This window comes from Perna viridis, chromosome 4 (assembly GCF_037379345.1).
Source record: "Perna viridis isolate PV_CMFRI_1.1 ecotype Kerala chromosome 4, ASM3737934v1, whole genome shotgun sequence".
NCBI classification, from domain to species: domain Eukaryota; kingdom Metazoa; phylum Mollusca; class Bivalvia; order Mytilida; family Mytilidae; genus Perna; species Perna viridis.
In genome coordinates, this window is record NC_142448.1 from 31822343 (window position 1) to 31844559 (window position 22217).

Genomic DNA, 22217 nt, shown 5'->3' on the forward strand with positions numbered 1-22217 from the left:
AGATGCATATTTCGAGTTTAATCCCGGCAGTGCGAAAGGTAATTACTACAAGTTGAATAATATTAAAAATTGGTCTATTCGTTAAACATTGCTAAAATTAATCAACAAAGAAGAAAAAAAACGGCAACAGAAAGTATTAATTAACCCATAGATTGAATTATAGATAATTTTTTAACAATCCTTATTAGTCAACTCCGCCCACCTGTACCACCAGACCGGACTCATATTGCGTAATACCGTCCGTTTTAATATTGCCACAGGAATGCGTCTGTCTGTCCACATGATCTGCCCGTTCTTGGTGGTATTCGGGAAGATAACTAGATAAGCGACCATTTTTTTCTCAAACATCGCACATTTTCTTTAATTACATTTAACTACAAAGATGGAATGTGGCGATTATGGCATACTAGTTAAGATTGCAAATAAACATTTTCAAGATTCTGTATGAAGATTTCTCAGTGCAAGTAATAATTCATTTACTCGCAACGAATAGGCTAGCTGACCCCTTCAGGTAAAAACTGGAGTGTACAAGACAAGGGTGCTTACTCCCATTTATTCAGTCTATTCTTAGTAGTGATTGATTGGATAACCAAGTGAAAAGGAATCATTGGACAATGAGTTCATATTTTCTATACAATGTTTTGCAATTTACCTTTATTTTTTTTAATCTTTCTGTAAGTTTTGTACGTGATACATGTATAATTGAGTCACATGCATTTATCAAAGCTGTGAGTGCAGTTTAAATTATGTTAGTCCACAAATTTGTATTGTGCGTGATGGTATCTATTTTAGGTTAGCAAGTTAACTGTATAGCCTCTCCATTGCGGCTTCTAAGGTCATCACAAACTTACATGTAATAGGAATTTGATTTGTTTACCACAATTTTGATGACCAGTAGTTTGATTTTGCTTTAAAGACCATGTATGTTTCCTTTTTTTTTTTCGTAAAATGGATTGTCTCTGTAGTACTGATAGTGATATATTATTATAGTTATTTTGTTTTGTATACCACTGTCTAGCTGTTCTAATTTTTGATATAAAGACTTTTTTTTTGTGTTCTCCCTGTTTGTTAAAAGTTTATTAAAGAATGTGCATGACTCTGACTTATCAAATATTTTGTAAATGGAATGTTGTTATGAAATACGTTCGTTAAAAATAGTTTTTTTTTCATTAACCTTTGTGTTTACAAACCTTCAGATTTTTGTAACGGACATTTGCTCTTAATTGTTAGAGTAAGTGCCTCATCAAAATTGTTTTTATAAGGTATATACTTACTTGACAGGGTTTTAACAAACATTTGTTAAAGTGAGATTGAACATAAATAATTATTTCGATCATGTTACACCATGACTCCATAAAAAAATGCTTGTGGCATCAGGTGCCCGGAAAAGGTAAGCATGCCCTGCACCACCAGCGACACCAGTCATATTGCAAGTGGGTAAAATTTGTGAAGTATATCGGTCAAGTTCGATTGGTTGTCAAAATCCGGTGAGACGTGAAATGTTATCTCTTCCATGAAATAGAAACTTTATATAAGTAGTAAATTGTAATGGCAACATTGTTTTTAATCAGAAGTATTGAGTCTAATGTTGTAAATTATATTTTTTTAAAATTTTGAATAAAACCTAGTAGATAAAAAGTCTGAATTGTCAGATTCAAAATTTTAATAAAACATAACTTACAACATTAGACTCAATATTTCTTATTAGAAACAATGTGCACGTGGCTTTTCACAAAATAAGACGTTAAGATATAATTTAAAAATATCTTTAATAAGCCCACAAGTTTTCTGAGTAAATTCCTTTCGTACAATATAATTGAATGCTTGGTTTGTAGTTGTAAACCTTTAACAGATATTGTATGCATTTCGGAACGTTTAACATATTGAACGGGCATTGTTTTGTACTAGCCAGACAGCTGAGCCAGAGAGTTTTATTGTGCAAGTATTCCGAAGCAAAAAAACAAACAAACAAACAAACAAAACAAAACAAAACAAACAAAAAACAAAATATGCCCTGTGCTTGACAAAAATGTAGCGACTAGTTTCCTAACGGTATCAAAGAATATTTTGAATATTTGAATATTTTGATAATACTTAGAGTTTTGAGTGAAATGCAAAATAATGAACCACTTCCACGCCGAAAAGTTGCCAAAATTGACAATTTTTCAATGTCCTGCTGTGAACAGTAAAAACGGCTTACTTAGCTTTTAGGGTTCTTTAAATGACCAATGCCGATTTTCAAACTTACAATTTCTATCATAAATGTTCAAGTATTCCATATAAAGGTCGCATGTATATATGTTTGATTGTACATGTTATAACATACCAAAAACCCCTTTCATTTGGTACGTTCGGCAAAATGTTTTCTATTGTCTACACCATGAAACCAACAAAAAAATTCCCCAAGAATATTACTATACTCTATAGGTACCAATTTATCCAACGCATGCATGTATCTGCAAAATTCATGTCCCCAGTTTTCTTTTAGGTTGCTGTAATCATTAAAGGGTATTTTTTTTCCAGAATGAAATTTTTCATCTATTTTTCATCAAAGATTTTTTAGCCTCCATAATTCAAACAAGAGTTCTACGTGACCGATGCAGCACAATTAAACAGTATCATACATGTAGCATTTAAATGAGCCCATGTTACAAATATCGAACTATCTCAAGTTTAAAATTGTGTCATGTTGCTAGAACTGTCAATTAAATATTTGATTCAGTATTAAACAAGATGACATAAAAATACTTTGGGCTTTGTGAATAAAGATCCAATACAATTTTTTTCAGGAGTTTAAATAGGGAATTTCAGAGTTTATTAATTTCTTTCTATTTCAGCAATACTAGGAAATTATTTTTTTGTCCCAAATACCATACTTCAAACAAGCTTTTTATATTAAGTTTATAAATGCCATGTTGGTACATAAGTTTTCAAATACTTTTATTTACTATTTTGTATTGGGAAAACACGCAGGCGCATTTGTGGCGTTTCACCATACATGTATATGTATCCGTTCTTTTTTCTCTTTTAAATGGATATATGCACAGAAAAAAAGATGACAACGAAGGCAGCACAGTATGCACTCACAAGTAAAGTAATAGGGGAGAATACATACGAAATGTTTTTAATACACACAAAATATCATTAATAAGAACTGCGGTAAATATTGCCAGAGAACTTTTTTTGCTGTGTTTCACCAATACTGTCAATCACAGGTTATGAACACATAATATTTGTTTTGGAAGAGGCTTCATTTGTCCACTAAACCGGCTTGCTTTGCCATTCCGTAGAACACGCTGTCGGTATTTTGAAGTAAAATCGACGGTTTTTCAAATTCTTTAATTCTTCCTGAGTCTAGAACTAGCACTCTACAAAAGGTACATAGACAGTATAACATATATTAATGATGATATATATAGAGACACAGAAACTATAAAACTAATGCCAAACACAAGTATACAACATTTTTGAATACAACAATATTGATGGCTTTAAAGCATGATATGTTAGTTATCTACATTTCTGTAATTTTGCGTTCATCGAACTTCATTCCATGATGTATTTATGCTAACGGATATTTACAAGAAAACTAAAAGTTCATAGTTAATCCTGATTTCTGCGCCAGTTTTGGCAAATATTTTAACCTCCACATCCATCTACCAAACAAACATGTCGATATATTCTATTGTACAGCCATGTATATTGCATATTACAAGAAATGTTTAAAACTAGAAAATGGTGTTTTAAATACATTTTCCACAATGCCTCTTATGACTATCTTGATCACCTTTGTATTTACTAAAGAGAGAACGAAATTCTTTATGACAAATATGACGAGTCTGTCTTTCCACTGTCACGTTTATTTTCCAATGTATTAACTTCTGTGTTCGCGGCATTGTTTTGTCTATGGATTAACGATCGATTAATCTTATGCATTTCTACTTCTTTCATCAATGACAGAACAAATTTGATAAAATAAAAAAGGCAGAATGCATGTGGTAGAAACAAAGTCAAGATCTGGTTTGAAAAAAAATCCAGGACAGGCTAGAATAAAAATTTTAAAAGTCAGTTCAGAAATTATACTGCAAGAAAGCAGAAAATTTGATCCTAGCCCCCTAGTAATCAAATGATTGTTCCCTTATGGGGCTTCAATAATGTAGTTCCTTCGGATACTTTGAAGAACTTATCAGCGCTGGATTTGGCTTTCTGTTTCAATATTTTGTGGTTATGTGGACTTCTTGTATGCAATTAACTTTGAATCTTGCACTTGCTGCGAAATTGATTATAATGCTCTGCTGAGGTGTTACTCATTGGAACACATGTACAGCATACCGAAAATTGCAATTTTTATATTATACTTATTTTTAAAATATATTTTTTTAGAATATTGAATTGTTTACCAACCTTGTGTAGTCCATGATAGTATTCAGTCGGTGAGCTATTGTGAGTATGGTACAATCAGAGAACTCTGTCCTGATAGTATTCTGTATCAACTCATCAGTTTCTAAGTCTACAGCAGCAGTGGCCTCGTCTAATACGAGCACCCTAGTCTTTCTCAGTAGAGCTCTGGCCAGACATATCAATTGTCGTTGACCAATGCTGTTCCAATTGAAAAAAAATAAGAAAAAATATTTTAAGATCTTTTCTTTGTCTGCATGTAACTATTTAATCTCTTTCATTCCGGAAAAAAGTCATTTATGGATATTTGAGTACTTGCACTGTAACAGATAGAAACAAAACTATAGCTTAAAAACATCGCCTGTAATTTCATGACATACATATAGTACTTGATAATACATTCACGACTATCGAGTTTTGTTTACGTCTTCATTCATGGTTTTTAATCGTTACGGTCATGTCTAAATCTCATGAATGCCTTTACCTGAGATTTTCTCCTCCTTCAGAACACTCGTATTGTAAACCGCCTTTCAATCCCTCGACAAATTTCTTCAAATGAGCATGCTCTAATGCTCTCCATAACTCCTCTTCAGAATATTCCTCGAATGGATCAAGGTTCATCTTCAGTGTACCAGAAAATAAGACAGGATCCTGAGGTATAATGGTAATCTTACGTCTAAGATCGTGAAGCCCAATGGTAGAAATGTCTATTCCATCTATCACTATCTTTCCTCTTGCACTCTCTATAATCCTGAACAATGCCATAGTTAAGGAGGATTTCCCAGCACCAGTTCGGCCAACAATGCCAATCTGTCAATAAAGTAAAAATACTACTGTTTATGTCTCTCTAGTGTTTAGATTTTGAGTCTCATGGCAGGAGAAAACAGTTTAAGATAAATTGCCAATTACACAAATCGATAAAAACATCTGCTCCCAGCGACCAAGTTAAAACTGAGGATTTTTTACCTTTTCATTTGGCTTTATCCTGCAGGTTATTCCTTTCAAGACAAGATCTAACCCTTTCTTATATCTCGCAGCGAAGTCATGAAACTCAATACACCCTTTATCTGGCCAATCTGAACCTGGATCCTTCCCTTGAATCTTCCATTTGGCCTGAAAACAATATTGGTAGATTATTTTCATGCATTTTATACCATTGTTTTCATAGTGCTAGCCAATTAGAAGAAGCAACAGTCTGCAGGAAGGGATGTCAATCAACTCGGGCACATTCTGACTCCGATCCAACAACTCACTGTCTTGCCACTCTATCGACTAAAATGCCACGTGTTTGACTTAGAAAAATGACTGCCAACTTTGATGGGACCATTTTATGACTCCGCCTTGACATAATACATGTATGTAGGGAAGCTTCATCATTGCAGCTAGATTCTTACCAGATTTTACTCACTTGCAAAATAACAATTTAACGTTAGGGCAGCCGCTAGCGAAGTAGGATATGATTACCCTACCGAAGCACCTAATTTAACTCGTGTCTATTTTTCTGGGGGAGGGAGGGTTAACACGCACAACAAGTTCTTCGTTTATATATATATATAATTGTATATATGTTTAAATATATATACTTATATTTTATTGTGTTTGCTACAATGTGCATGTAGAACATCTTTGTTTCTGGTTATCACGTTTAAGCCAAGTACTTGGATATTGATGACTGAATATGCTTATTTTTGACACTTCGTTACTTTTTGTTGCAGATATGGATGCTGTATTCCAGAAGATGTTTGTTTTGTCATGACTGTCTGTAATAACCCTTTAGAGTAATAATTCAGTGAATCTTACCTCGCTTGGGGATTCGGTGAACTCTTGAATGTTTTCTAAAGATACTGTATTGCTTTCAAGTTCTGCAGTTACCCTAACAACTGACTGAAGGCAACGTGTTATCTGCAGTATGAATGGCGAACGACGTTATTTAAGTTATAGAAGCTCTAAGAAGGGTAACAAAAAAAAACAAAAAAAACAAAAAACAGAAAACACATATTTAAATTTAAAAAATACCAGTTTTGTATACGGTAAATGTTGATATGCTGTACACGTGTATCAAGGAGTAACCTCTTGTCAGCAGCATTAAACTCAAATATGTATTAGGAAGATCATAATCAAAATATTAGTTGAATACATTAAGTACTCAAAACCAAAACTATCGAAAGAGGAAGCCAAATCCATCACCGAGAGGTTCTACTATATGCAATGCAAAGAATGAAACCTCAGTGTTTCACGTATTTTTAAATCTTGAATACTGCAATATTTCATAAATAGGGTAGATAAAAAATATGATATAATTTGGGGTCAGACTCTGACTACTGGGTAGGTGAATACCCTCAAGGACCGCAGGTTCACCAGCAGCGGTATCGACCCAGTGGTTCTTAAATACAAAAATAAACAAACAAACAAACTACGTATAAGGAGCTACAATATCAACGCATGACACGCCCATTCCCTTTAACCTCACAATTACACTAAAAATGAGCATCTGTAGTTTACGGAAGGAGATTGACAGCAGAGCTCAATGAAACCATTCCACCAAACATGTCTTTTCAACATTCATCGACCACCTCCAATTTTATGAATAAAGTCCCATATAGAAAAAAATAGTATACCTGTAAAGAATATGTAATAGCTAAACCGACCAGACCGGCGGTTATTGTATCCCTACCCATGACAGCGAATATACACACAAACAGTACAACTAGTGCTCCTAACATTTCAAGTCGTATTGCCAACCATCTGAAAAAAAAAAACAACAAATAAACAGCTTACAGTTTCATCGCAAGAAGATTAATATAATGAGTAAATGTTGCTAACACAACAGTTAAAAATTAGATTTTGGATTCTAGTAATAAACAATCTAAAAGTGTTATTATTCAATTTATTTTCTCGACTTACGCTACACAACGTAAGTAGTACTCCGGCTAAGAATCATGCAAAAGGTGATTCATGGGTGAAAAGCCTACATATTATTATTTTTGATATTTTGTTTGAAATGCCATAGTAAACAGAAATTAAGTCGATTTTTTTATATACCCCATGCTCTTAGGAGATAAAAATTATATAGAATGCACTGTAGATTTCAAAATTAAGGGAGATAACTCTGTAAATGACACTCAAATGCAGTAGAATCTATCAGAATTTCAATGTTGATTATCTCCTAAGAGCAGGCAGATTCGAATAAATATTTACACATTTCATTATATAGACCCATAAATCAACTTAATATCAAATATAAAAATATGTAGCCTTTTTTGAGGTATATCACATTTAACAGATTTTGCATGATTCTTACAAAGACTACTACTTAAATCGTGGTAGAATACTTGTTACCGACAACAAACCTTAATGTGCATCTAGCTGAGTGTTGGGATCTCATGTGGTCATTAACTCTTTCCGTAGATTCTGTTATAAATCTCTCCTGTTGGTTATACGCTCTTATAGTTGATATTCCGGAAATAGTTTCGGAGAAGTGGGAATATATTGGAGAACTCGTTGCCGATTCGAATCGCCTGAGCTGTTTTGTAGTTTTTGCATACATTCTCTAGTAAAAGTTACAAGCAAGCTTATAATAAGCATAAGACTTATTTCAGTCAACAGGACCACTGTTACAATGTTACAAATTCATTTACTTCTCAAAATGAAATTGTTTTTTTTTATGCAATGTTAGTGACATATTTTCTACATACTAACAAAACAATGATGTGGTGATGACATATGTAAGCTGCATTATATAGTTGAAAATAAGTTAAAAAAATATAAATTAGACAAACCTGTAATTTTAAATATACTACGATGAGTGGCATTGAAATAAAGATGAACTTTGGTGTTCCAAGTGAAATGACTACCACATTGAAGATGACAGTTAACACATTGATAAAACAGTTCTTGAACTGATGTATTATTTCGTTGTCAATCTTTGAAACATCTCTTGAGAAGCGTGTTACGATTTTCCCCACCGGTGTCGAATAAAAAAAACTCATCGGTGAACGAAGCACATTTCTAAGAAGATCTTTGTGTAGTTCCCTTGATGATCTTAGCCTAGCAAGTGCAATCGTTGGTCCAATTAGGAGGTGGAGAACACCTACAATACAAATAGCGATAGAGTACATTTCGACAATATTGTTTTACTCTTTGATGTGTTTTATAGTATTCACTTGAAGCACATATCATACCCATGATTTCATGTATTGAAAACTTGAAAACATTTTCCGGTTACTTCAGTTATAATTGTTTTGACATGAGTGGTACATGTAAGAAGGACTGTACCTTGCAAAATTCCCAATCCAGCGTACACTCCTAAACGCATATTTCTTTGCTCAATATCAACAGTTCCATTTATGTCATTAGTTCTGTCACCCGTCCACGCGCTAATCCACACATGCGTGGAACGTGCAGTTACTTCAAACAGGATTTCGAAAACAAGAATTAAGCAGCTTGTAGGGAAACCTATTGCCCGAAGATAGAAATGGAGTGCTCCAGTTTTGGCCTGAAAAGACATGAATGCTTTAAGATATTGAACTAAATTTAACTTTGATGAAAATTCCATAAAATATATATTACACATATATATGTTATTTTATTACAAGAAAGAAAAAAAACAATCTTATTTGTAGTTTAAACATTATTCTTCAATTTAGAGAGACAACATTAAATAAGAAATGTACCTTTTTGTCATTTTCTGAATTATCAGCCCCACCATCAGAATCGGATTCATCCTTCTTATCTCCTGTAGAATTTTTTTTGTCACATACGTCATTCCTTGTATCGAACCTTGGTTCTGTACTGGCAGATTGTGGATTTCTTATTACGTTTATCATATGGTTGTCCAAGAACTCGACGAATGGACCTTTATGGTTGGTTAACTCTGTGTAAGACCCCAATTCACTTATCCGTCCATTATCCATTACAATAATCATGTCAGTTTTAGGCAAGAAATGTACACCATTTGTTACTAAAATTCTCGTCTAAAATATTAAAAATAAAAAAAAAAACACTGTTATCTTTTTTTAAATCCAATGAAGTTTTGAAACTGAGCAAGTACATTTGTACCAGTGAACATGTAAAGAAAGAAAAAACAAGACATAACATCATTCTTTCAGTAGTACCTTATTTCCTAGTTCTCCATCTTTGTCCAGTATGTTGTCAAATATATGCTTGCCAACATGTGTATCCACAGCACTTAAAGGGTCGTCAAGAAGATATAGATCTGCATCCTGGTACACGGCACGTGCTAAACTCACTCTTTGCTTCTGTCCTCCGCTTAAGTTTATACCCTAATAATGACCAATCACATACAAATCAGTTCGAAACAAAACAATGACGGTCATGGAAAAAGTCGTAAAGTCAAAATTTGATCATATCCAGTTACTTAAGGACTATTTTTCATTTAAATGTGTATTAAATTTATTATATATCCACCTTAAGCATTTATATAAACAGAATGGATGTGATAAGCATGTCAAAAAGACAACAACCCTACCTGGATGAAAATTGTCAGCTAAAGGCCACTCATTGGTCTTCAACGATACATGTTTATTTACCTTTTCTCCTATCTCTGTTTGGTCTCCCTTTTCTAACATGGCTAAATCAACACGTAAAGTTGTTGCATCAATAATGTTCATGTACTTGGTTTCGTTCCTATCCAGTCCAAATAGGATGTTCGCTTCCACAGTTGCACTTCTAATCCAAGCTTGCTGGGAAACATAAGCAATCGAACCCTGTAAGAAACATCGTTTTGTATTTTCTCGTATGATAATATGAATATTAAAAAAAAACATTGTTATTTTGTAGATTTCCATACATACGGCAAAAGAAAACTAAATGCCAGTAGCTTTGTTCCACATCCGCCTCCTCTTAATCATCGCCATCTGCAGCTGTACTAGTGGAACTGGTAATGCAAGTAGTACATAAGAGCATGAAATTGTAACAAACCTTAACGTTAACGTTTCCAGATTCCTGTTCCATTTCACCCAAAATTGCTGATAGAAGTGATGACTTCCCAGATCCAACAGAGCCAACTACAGCAACAAATGATCCATCTGGTATGCTAATGTTGATACTGTAAAACAACATAATATTGTTGAATTAAAACTGTTGCTCTTTTGACCAAATATATATTTGTTTAAATTATGAAGAGAGAAATGCGTTTAAGGTTCAGCTAAAGTCAATATTTAGGACATTCTTTAATGCAGGGTTTCCATTTATCTCATTCATAGTTTTAATAATACATCAAATGCAGGGTTAAAACTTTGGCTAAATGCATCCTGTGGTATAATTAACAGACAAGCACAAGTCAGACTTAAGAAAAAATGTTTTATAACTTCCATATAACATTAACAGCAAAAGTGTAAACAACATATTTTAGAATAAATCTGCAGCTGTCAAAAACATGAATTCATATAGTTTTGTTGCTAAAGGTATTATACAGTGCAAGCTAGCATTAACTTTCTTTTAAAAATGCCACTTCTTTAAATTTAGATGAATTGATATATTTTATGCCACGATCCAGCGAAATACCTACACCAATAAACATTAAATATTAAAATTCTCATTCAAATCTGAAAATTTGTCGCAAATTATAGCTACATGTAGCTTGTACTGCTCTAGATAATTAGGCTACAGCATATTTGCATTTCCAAACAAAAATCTGTTCTGGTAAATCTGTACATTTATTTTAAAATTTTTTGTTTACACAAAATATTGCTGTAGTAACATGTTTTGTGAAGGAAGGAAACATGCATATATGTAGAACACTGTATAAAGAAGCATTAAGCAGTTTTCAGGAACGTAATAATTTCATTCTTAACATCTTGACAAAAATTATCTTGACTATTAATATACTAGATTATGACTTTAGCAAAACCTAAACGATGAACAAAATTTATCTCTATCAACCATATGTATCGAAACTGCTTCTTTTGTTTTTGTTTTGATTTGTTTTGTTGATGATATATACTTCCGCTAGGTAGGGCTTGGACAGAATAAAACAACTTTTCTCAAGGAAGTGTATATTGAACATGCTGAATGCATTCTCAACGACTATGCAACAGTTAACACAAAAGGGCCTAGTATTGACAATTTAGTAGTTTTCAGAAATTTCTTCGATTTCGATAATGACATGACGACATTTTAAGCAATCGTTTAACAATGTGTTGCAACTACCGTCATATAAAGCTAGAAATGATCAATGATCAAACCTGGTAATACCCCACTAATGTAAAACAAAATGTGTTTTGATTATTGTAATCAAGGGAACCACGATTCGAGCGGAAATTAAAAGAAAATATTCCAAGGATAAAGACTAGAGTGGTGAAACATATTTGAAATAACCAAATAAAGACGTGCAAATAAACAAAAGTAAAGGAGTCAGGTAATGACGCTTTTCCTAAGCAGTCGGCATAGTTTCGCTTTTTACCCATTGACCTTAAAGCCTCTCTGCTATAGAAACGCAAGTCATCTGATCGCAATTCTGTTTCCCGTCCCAATTGGCCAAATACTGATAACTTATGTGGCTTTCCATATAACTGTACCGAAAATTGAATTGTGTGCCATTTGTTATTTTCCTAAATGAAATGCAGAACGTTTTAAAAAAAGAACAAAATTTTACTGCATCGGCTATCCCTTTTAAAGATAGAACTGGTTTCAAATCGAATATATTCATTTAAAATAGTATACGTTTTTCCTACTTACTTTTTTAGAGTTGGTTCTTCATTTTTGTTCCAGGAGAATATTCCATTTTGTACAGTAACAGCGTACTCTATAAAAGAATGTTAATAATAATAATATGGTGTGGTGTCAGTTTTGACAAAATAAACCTGAAACGTCGATTCTTAAGAACTTACACTAAACCGCAAATTCTTGTCTTTCCGAACGAAATGTCGACGTAGATTTTACAGAGAGAAAACCAGACCAAAAGTCGTTTCTATTAATTCAATGCCACATTATAATGTCACTTTGCCGTTTCGGAAACAACTTTCCTTTTGTTTGCAAGAAACTTTTGCAGAAATGCATTTACTAAAGGAAAAGGTTGATTTAAACAGGCATTTTTTATGCTAATATAAAACTTACGGGAGGTATTGTTTTTTGTTACAGCACCAGTGTTTATCTCGTCTTTTTCGAGATAGGCTTGGATTCGTTTAAATGCAGCATTTGCCTGTATGCATGAATATATGATCATAGAGTAACTGATGTATAAGTTCAAGTCACAGAAATGCAAAATTTATCTTAATATTCTCATTATAAATCATGCATATGTTTCTTTAAAGTGTCTAAATTTGTGAATTTTACTTTTAGCGCTACGTTTAATGAATTTGTAACCTGTCCGATGCATATTTGTAATACTCGATTAAATTTTTTATAAAGTTGCATTAGTATTTATGCAATTCGTTCAGTTGAAATCTCAACGCAACACTTCAACATTCGATGCAGTATGACAGTATTACATTATAGTGCCCTTGTATTTGCAGGTTAAGTAACCGTGATCATGTCTTCAGAAATCGTTTAAATGGAATTATTGCAAAATGCAAAATTACGAGATAACTCTGCTTTAATGCAAGATAACTGCTTCCCTAATGTTAACCCAATATGCTCGATATTATAAATCGTTGAAAGTCATATTGGTCATATGATTTTAAATCGCTATGCAATGACGACTTTTATCCCGTTTTGACCCATTCACTTTAAGTAGTTTCCTTTTTGCTTTCATATTACTTCTCTTTGGTAATTGAGGTTTTATATTTCATACAACTAATGCAATCCTGACCAAGAGTATCTGACCTGTACAATGTGGTTAACCACTTGTGGAAGTACTGTCACTCTCCATTGAAGTGTACTAAATAATGAAATGGACACGAACGCCTTTTCAGCTGTCAAAACGTTCTTTTCATCAATAAGCACATACACAGAGAATGTCCCAAGTGAGACCTGTAAAATTGACATTGCACCAAGATGATAATGACAGAAATAAACTCATTTTTAGTAAACCTGTTTGACAAAAGCAATAAAGAACAAATTTAATTATGTGTCGGAACATATCAGTTCAGTTTCGTTCTTATTCGGTCTTTTTAGTATTATTAGTTTATAAGCTTTAAAATGCTGATTTCTTTATTCTGGATTTTTTGTAGACATTATAACGAGAATGAAAGTGGTGAATATGTCATTGAGACAACAACCCAGCCGGGATGAAAAATGTCAGCAACACTTTTAAAATTTAGTTCTTCCTATGTATTTTGTTCGAATGCTGCTGATGAGGGGTGAATCCTTGGAACAGCACAACGACATTTTCAATATCAATATGACAGACATTTTTTTGTATTTTAAATATTTCTTTACAGTGTCAAAATTTGCCTTTTGACTTAAACAAATCTTACGGTTATATTCAATATAATTTAATAATCTCTTCGTTTTTTTAATTTTTTTTTTTGAATCGTTGTTATGGTTACATTTATAAACACTTACCAAAAATGGAGTTATACAGAACACTAGGCTGATCAAGGTACTAACAATTGCCTCGTTTCTGATAACACTTAGCTCCCTTTCTCGAGTTTCATTTATCTGCTTCTCAAATGAATTTTCCCATGCATACAGTTTTAGAACCTATAAAAATCCAGTTGCATTTCTATAAACAACGAACAAACATTGTCAATAAAATGTACAAATGACTGTGACGTTAAATGTTACGAGTTAACTGAGGTCCTCAGAATCGAGTAAAAAGTTACCATTTAAATGAGTAGTAATAAGAATTTACGATACCTTAATACCATTCAGCACTTCATTCATCATCTTTATTCTTGAATCTTTTAAGTCCATAATTTTTAACTACAAATATTAAAACAAGTTTTAAACGTTGAGACCGACAGATGTCAAGTAAAAAGTTTATAACATTAGCTTTTAACAATTAATATATTAACATAATTGTCTACCCATTCAAAATACCATATGAAAAAAAGGTATTTTGGCTATTTCATTCTCATTTTCTTATTTGAGAGATACAAGTCTATGCTTCATACCATATTATTCCAAAAGAATTGCTTATTTTAGTATGAAGTTTTAAACGCCAGACGATATATTACACGATACATGTACATCTATTCATTGGCGATTCAGATGAAGATTATTTCTTAATCCGCTCACGTGATTATGTTTATTTTTCCTCACAAGCAAGGAGGTACATGGAACTGTTGCAGCCATTATCACTACTCCTAAAAAGGCAGAAACACCTAGGACCATCCACAGCATATACAATGTCGCACAGAATACCAACGGAATGGACCATATGTCATTAATTATATGTAAACATGATGATATTCTCCTTGCATCTACAGACATCAAATTTACACTTTCACCGGAAGTGCACGATTTTCTCGCAAAATTTGATATTTTCAGAGCCTGAAAAAATAAATAAACATTCTATGAGATACCCCAATACTATAATTCACAACAAAAATGTAGGTGAATATTTATGACAGACCGGTAAGAGACGCTATAATGATTAAACTCTTGTCGGCCCTTCCTAAGTTTTTAAAAGGTGTACAAAACCAACTACCATTCTTATATAGATAAATCATTGTTGGTACATTTTAAAAGTGTTTGTTTGTTTGGTTGTTGTTGTTGTTGTTTTTTTGTTTTTTGTTTTGTTTTGGCGGGGGGGGGGCTATTTACGCCCCTAGTTCTTTAACGGTTCGACTCACAGCCTTCAGATCGACACCATCCTTCTATGATACTTTATAATTCCATAAAGATCCATACATATATTAATACGAAAGTTATTGTCTAATTACCAAATTGTTCACGAAAGTCAGACGACGACATCATAATACAATTATACGACTGCAATTTTTCAAAAAATAACCAATAACCAACAAATTTCTCAATGATGACAGTTGTATAAGATACATTTGAAGTTGTGTAGTGTAAGTATTTATGACGATCAATTTCTGTAAAATCATCAAATTAACAGAAGGATAAATTCTGTCACTGGTTACAAAAGGCGATTTAACTTGCTTTGTAAAAGTTCTTTTCTTAGCTTCTATTAGTTTAGCTCTTCAATCAAACTTTATGATTTAAATTTCATTTTTTTTCCAAAATAAAAAAATAAAAACAAGTAATTTTTTTCAAGATAAAGTAGAAATGTCTAACACCTCTAGCAATATAAAGCATATTACGTCATATTTCTAAACTGAAAATTGCGTTAAAATACCTTTTTGTAGATTAGGGAAGTAATAGCCGCCCAGATTCGTCTTTCATTCTTGCAATTATTGTGGCGTAGATGTGATATGAACAAAGTTTTTGATACTGTTACACCGAACATAAGCATAGCATATATATAGCCATTCCACAGCATGTCTGTTTTGTTTTGTGTAAATTGTATCAGAAGCCTATATAATGTAAATTACATTAAATCATTTTCCCACAACCTTTCTAAATAAAATTAGCAGCACAAAACTTCACAAAAACAAAGTCTTGTTATCCCGCGTTTTATGGTATTTTTTTATTGTCTATTGCGGATACTTGTCCACCACTACCTCATCACATTATTGATTTTATTTCCACACCATGATATTTTGTAGCAGTCAATATATAATAATATCGTCCATGATATGAATTGCTTCAATGTTGTTTTTATGGGCCATCTGTCTTGCCAGCTTGACGAGAAAACCGCATTTTTTATGGGAGTTCATTATTTTTAGTGCTTTAACTTTTGTGCTCCGTTTTTCCCTTATTTTCAGTTTTTATATACCACATATTCATTCTGTTCGCTACACTGTGTATGTAGGTCATCTTTAATTCATGTTTTAACATTCAGGACTTGTACTTGGAATGATTTGAAGCATCTGAATTGTCCTATTGTTGACACTTCTGTATATTGTTATTGGTGCGTCTGTATATTGTTGCCGAATGTGAAAAAAAAAAAAACGTTTTGAAATTGAATAATAACATCTGTTGCTTAAGTGAATTCTTCTCAATTTGGAGACTGATAGACAGTGATATATATATTACACCAAAAATTTAATTTAATTTGTTTCTTGAACAAAATACAACTATGTGTTTTTATGATGCCCGCTTATATTTTACTTACTTTAAAATATATGGTGTACACAACGTCATAACATCGAAACAGATTGAGAATAAAGCGTCAATTAAAATGCACCGTCTAAAGGCTTTGAATAAGCATATAGCAAGGTTCGGTTGAACGATACCAACATTCCCGTCTGTTTGTGTTGTTTTTAAGGTTGAGCTGTATTTCCTCGTAACGGCTTTAACCTTTTTATCCCAGACGTGTTGAAACAAACGTATTACAGGGCCTGATTTATCTTGATCATTTAGATGGAGTCTGTCATCTTTTGTCAACTTTTCTCTGTATCCTTTAAGTACTAATCTAGAAACCATTCATTTTCTTAATCCAAAAACATAATACATATGTACAAAATAATCATCTGATACGAAATTTAAATTGCTTCAGGTTTGAATTTCAGTGAAATTAAATTTTGTAAGTTTTTATGGCATGAATATTTGCAGATATTATGTGAATGAAAGTTGCTGCTCATTACAGTGTAAGCTGTTAATACGTAAACTGCGGCATACTCACTCTGTACACCAACTGAACGTCAACTTTGAAATTATGGATGCATTGCTTTCTAGGTCTTGCTCCTGAAATAGTAAAAGTTGGAATGATTTTAAGTAAAAATATCATTAAATAAACATAAAGTAACTTGGAAAATATACCGACTGCAAGGAATGTAAGAATGTGTCTTATTGAAGAATTTTCAGTTTGAATAACTAACAGATAGTTGTTACCTTTTTTTTCAAAGCGGGCGTTCCATGTGTGAGAGTTTCCTTTGAACACTTTTGATAGAGTTGTGTGGCTAAAAGGAAGATGTAAAATCCAAATAATACTTTAGCAAACAGACCACTAGCTCTAAATTCCTGAAAAATGAAAGAAAATAATATCTGAGTTTTTCTTTTTTTTTTAAATTTTCAGAATCAAATTGAATAATGATATTGTCGTTCATTTCTAGCGTATTTACTAATGTAACAAAAAATATTACATTACAGCAAAATTGAATTGCAATACGACAGGGCTGTCGTCGATGAAGCAGAGTCTCCTTTCCTCGTTTGTCTACCCCGGACTTGACTTTTTATGAGCAACTCGGCGGGTGTTTCTAGAAAAGCAGAGGACGTTTACCCTACCGGTGCACCTGGTCCATGCTCCCAGTTTTTAGTGCAGTCCGAGTTGCTCATTTACTTTTGTTACTTTGTATGTATGATTTTAGTTTATGTTCTTTGTTGTGTATGTCTGTTTTCCATGTCTGGTCTTTGTCCCTGGATTACATTCTTTTGATTACCGCTATAACCTTGGTTCCCTTGATTACTCTTGCAAACATGACAAAATTGCAATGGTTAATGCAAAACATAGTTATATATATATTTTTTTGAAGTTTCTCTACTACTACTTTAATACAGGTTCAAGACATAACATTATGATTTTGTAAAAGATCAACGATATACTGTAAGATATTTGTGAATTTTTTTTTCTATTTCTATATTTCAGATTTTGATCTGTTACTTACCACAAAATTTATAACGAGTTGTGACAGGATGTATAATGTTGGAAGTAACGTCTTCTCTCCAAATACGACTGCTATCATGGAAGTCATGGTAGAAGTTAGTGTCAGAAACACTATTCCCAGAGAAACAATCTGCAAATAAACCATGCATACTATGATTAAAACCTGCCGTCGATTTTTTTTTTTTTTTGAAAAATAAACTTAAGAATCTTATATTCTATGAAAAGATCCAATATGGCATATTTAAATACAGTGAAACCGAATCATGACAATACCATACCGATACACATAGTCCTTGCTCCCAGTTTACAGTGGAGACGGGTTGCTCATTTTTTAATTAAAAAAAATTTTTTTTGGTTTCCGTGTACGTGTTTTTATGGTTATTATATGTCCTTTGTTTCCCTATCTTGTCTTTATCCTTACATTACATTCGTTGTTTGACTTCCCTTGATCTCCCTTTTATAACCACATTCATGATAATTGGAACATAATATACTGTAACTTTTCTAAACTTACCCCTTTTTGATTTAAAAATTGATTCGGTTAAGAAAGGTTTTCGGTTTACAAAACTTCGAAAAACATTTGAACTTAAGTAAAGGAAATTAAATTGTGTCTGGTTTTAGAAAGATTCTAGATTTTTCAGGATTCGGTAAAGACCAGTACCACGGTTTTGTAAGTATACTATAAACGTTAGATCAATGTTGTAAGTTAGTGTCATTAGACATATATTACCTTCCATAAACTTACCGCTTGAAAATGGGTAATACATTTCCCTGATTTTTGGAACGGGTTACGTATGCATCCAAGTTGAATACTAATTAGTAATATTACTCCAGGGCTCCAATCTGCCATCATGTCGTACATAATTCTGTAGTCGTCTCCGAAATTCATACTATTTTGATTTACTCCTGATTCCTGCTTCAAGAAGGTCACAATATATATAACTGAATAATTTAAACAGCGACTGTTTACAAATAAATCTTTGATAAGTACCTTACTTTTAAAACATAATGAGATCATTGACAGAAAAGCAAAACTAGTCAAAATTAAGAATATTTATTTGATTATTTTTACTAACAATAATTTGTCGTGACTACTACAATACACAAGCATACTACATCCATTGGAATGTTTGTGAAAGTGGGTGACGTCATCTATCGCATTCTAAATATACGCAATATTTTCCCAATACATTTTTACGATTTTATTTTCTTGTGCATAGTTATTAATTTAAATCGGACTGAACATTATTATTCGATAAAAGTAAAATTTTATGAGAAGACATGTATGGCGAAATGTTAATTATATGTACTGCTTTGTAAGTTTAACAGTTTATTTTCTTTTACACATATTCGGCCCAACCGGTATATATAAGTATTTTAAGAATAATGTTGTACTTTGGGGGATCTGACGTCGCTAACTCTACCCTTCGTTATGGCTGACCTATAAAAGGGGTTGAACTTAAATATGCTCAAAATTTAAATTAGGTACATAGAAAATCACTGGAGTGGTCAGTGGTCCCGAATTATGAATTCCTGTTATGCTAGACGTAGATAGACTTTTTATTGATAATGAACTCTTCGAACATTCACGTACATATTCACTGTATTTGTTGTTTTTAAAATAAACATAATAGTTTTCTTCATACATACATATACAAGAGGTTTTGGAGGTTTCTACAACCATCAAAGCTATCGCTTAACTATTTCATATCGTAAACGATTTTATATAAATCTGAAAACATGTGAATGTCCTTGAATACACACACACAATATACACGAAAGGAAAATGATGGTGTGATCTCGATTACTGATTACTTGGTAGAGAGAACCTGATTGGAACACCTACCATTTCGTTGTGAAAAGGGAGATAATGATACAAGTAATGTCAACTCGTTGTGAAATACTAATTGATATATGGAATTTCCAACTACACTGACCACTATCGAAGGTGAATCATGGGTTTATACATAAAAAAATGTATGCTAGTATGTCTATAAATGAATGATATGTGAGTTTAAAATATCAAATAGATCCAAAGTTTATCGTCAAATATACACTATAGTGTCTATGCAGTTTATGTATGAAAATATTACACCGAGATTTTCGGAACGTTTCACTATCCAGTAAAATTTGTGCTCATGTTTTTATTTAAAACGAAGGCTTTATTTTCTTATTCTTTTAATTTAAAATAGTTGCCACGTAATATATAAATAGATTGAATATAACAATATACACGAGGTATTATGATATTGTCCTTAGGTGTTGTTTCTAACCAGTGAGTGACGTCATCTTTATCATTCTAAAAATACATAACATTTCCCCCATAAATTCTAAACATATTCATCATAGTGTATTCACATTATACATTTAAGTTAAAATCAAGTTTCTGTTAAGTGGAATAATCTTAAAAACAAAGTATATTACAAGTCAGTTTGCATTTGGGAAAAATAAATAAAGAAATATGTTTACTCCAAAAGTGTCGAATCATTTTAACTATAGCAGAAGGGTCTTATATGTCTTTTTTTTAAAATTGCAATGAAGAAGGAATAAGTCAGTTTTCGTTATATTTGAATACTATCGAAATACTTACACTTTTTGTATGGTTATGAATCGGTAAAATACGTAAACTAGATTATTTCATTATCAAATTTTACATTTACACTTATATGAAAATATTTAATCTGATAAATATTTAAACTCTTTTTAAAGGTTATGCAATATACATACCTTTAGAAGGGTTTTGTGAAAACATTACATTTCTAAATTCGAATAAAATCTAATCAATGTAAATAGTTAAAGATAAGAAATATAATAATTGCTAAATAGAAACGGATTTATTGATGAGAACATATTCTTAATTAGGCTATATTGAATGGGAAACAAAGGAAACCATGCAGGGATCGAAAGGTAATGAAAAAAAAACATAAATCAGGAATAACGACTAGACAAAGAAAAATAGACCAACACAACAAATAACATGAAATGACAAAAATAACATATAGAAACAAAAGTAAATGAGCAATCCGTATTCCAGTAAAAACTGGCTGCATGGACAAGGTGTGCCGGTAGGGTAAGTGTCCTCTTCTTTTTGAAAGAATGTATGTGCTTATTATTAGAAACAAAATGTTTCCCCACATGTACATAACTAAATAAGCTTAACTTTATTGAGTTTGAAGACCCTGAAAGAACCAACCCGATTATTCAGTGAGTTTTGTTTTCTTGGGGATATTAACATGGTTTATTCATACAACAGCTATGGTTTAAAACAATATTGAATACTCAAAGCACCAATAGTATTATCAAGTTGCAGAAACAACTTTACATCATTTATCAATTTCTTTCTTCCTGATTTGTTATTATGAACTTGTAGAACAAAATGGTATGCCTAAACCTACTTTGTTTATCTCTTTTTCTCTTTTCCTCTGATTGTGTTTACACCATGAGCAGAAATGAGGTCATTAACTTTAATTTTCACTTATACACGGCGTTACAAAACGTCCGGATCACTCAAGTTTGAAATAAAAAATAGAACAATATGGAACGCCGTAGCTGTCATATATTGGTGAAAGACAATAGCCAAAGTAAAACAATGAAGTATAAAGCTGAATTATCATGATATTAAATAGAAATATAGAGATACTCGGTTTAATCAGATTCACGATACGCTTTAAGTACTAAACATTATTTGCAAACTTTAAATTGTCAAGTTCATTTTATAAAAGGCTGTGGGTTTTGTCAGATCAAATCGTTGACAATGTGGTATATGTCGTTGAAACTGATTAATGTAAGAGTAATCAAGGGAACCAAGGTTATAGCGGTAATCAAAAGAATGTAATCCAGGGACAAAGACCAGACATGGAAAACAGACATACACAACAAAGAACATAAAGTAACTAAAATCATACATACAAAGTAACAAAAGTAAATGAGCAACTCGGAAAAGTTGTGTAAAGTTGAGGTTTTTTTTATTTTAACTTAAGTTATAGCTGGTAAAGTGACGTTTTTACATCACTACAATAGTTTATTAAACGTGAAATCTAATATTTATAATGTGGCTCTATTTCATGTATATGTAAGGTTAATGCATACGGATGATATGTTTCAATTCAACACTGTGAAGTTCGACCGGTAAATGATGACTAAAAAAAGAATGGTTTAAAACTGAGACGGAATCGTGTTGAATTTGTAGTATGAACTGTCAACATGAGATCACAAAATCATGAATCATATTTTTGGAATATTC

General features: G+C 32.3%; 1 protein-coding gene and 2 long non-coding RNA genes across 4 annotated transcripts; 2 read left to right on the plus strand and 1 right to left on the minus strand.

Annotated features, from left to right (window-relative positions):
• Nucleotides 1-101: 101 nt before the first annotated feature.
• Nucleotides 102-7276, plus strand: LOC148619758 (uncharacterized). The gene is made up of 3 exons (XR_015921642.1): nt 102-511; nt 5567-5753; nt 6114-7276. It is a non-coding gene; the product is annotated as an uncharacterized LOC148619758 (long non-coding RNA).
• LOC148619759 (multidrug resistance-associated protein 1-like) lies at nt 3109-21503 on the minus strand. Of its 2 annotated transcripts, none has more exons than XM_088579995.1 (26): nt 21370-21503; nt 18720-18887; nt 17976-18104; nt 17203-17331; nt 16994-17055; nt 16484-16783; nt 15605-15782; nt 14539-14793; nt 14158-14223; nt 13864-14001; nt 13183-13329; nt 12475-12559; nt 12097-12163; nt 10339-10465; nt 9948-10124; nt 9513-9680; nt 9072-9371; nt 8674-8893; nt 8178-8488; nt 7749-7948; nt 7017-7143; nt 6199-6300; nt 5365-5511; nt 4883-5208; nt 4405-4599; nt 3109-3368 (listed from the first exon to the last, which is right to left on the minus strand). In XM_088579995.1, exons 2-26 carry the CDS (start codon nt 18861-18863, stop codon nt 3251-3253), a joined length of 4218 nt encoding a protein of 1405 aa, XP_088436121.1. In that variant the 5' UTR covers nt 18864-18887; nt 21370-21503; the 3' UTR covers nt 3109-3250. The 2 variants fall into 2 exon arrangements, with proteins under 2 accessions (XP_088436121.1, XP_088436122.1); XM_088579996.1 differs by having other exon boundaries at nt 18720-18890; nt 21370-21488.
• LOC148619760 (uncharacterized) lies at nt 10312-13804 on the plus strand. The gene is made up of 2 exons (XR_015921644.1): nt 10312-10448; nt 13530-13804. It is a non-coding gene; the product is annotated as an uncharacterized LOC148619760 (long non-coding RNA).
• Nucleotides 21504-22217: the final 714 nt, after the last annotated feature.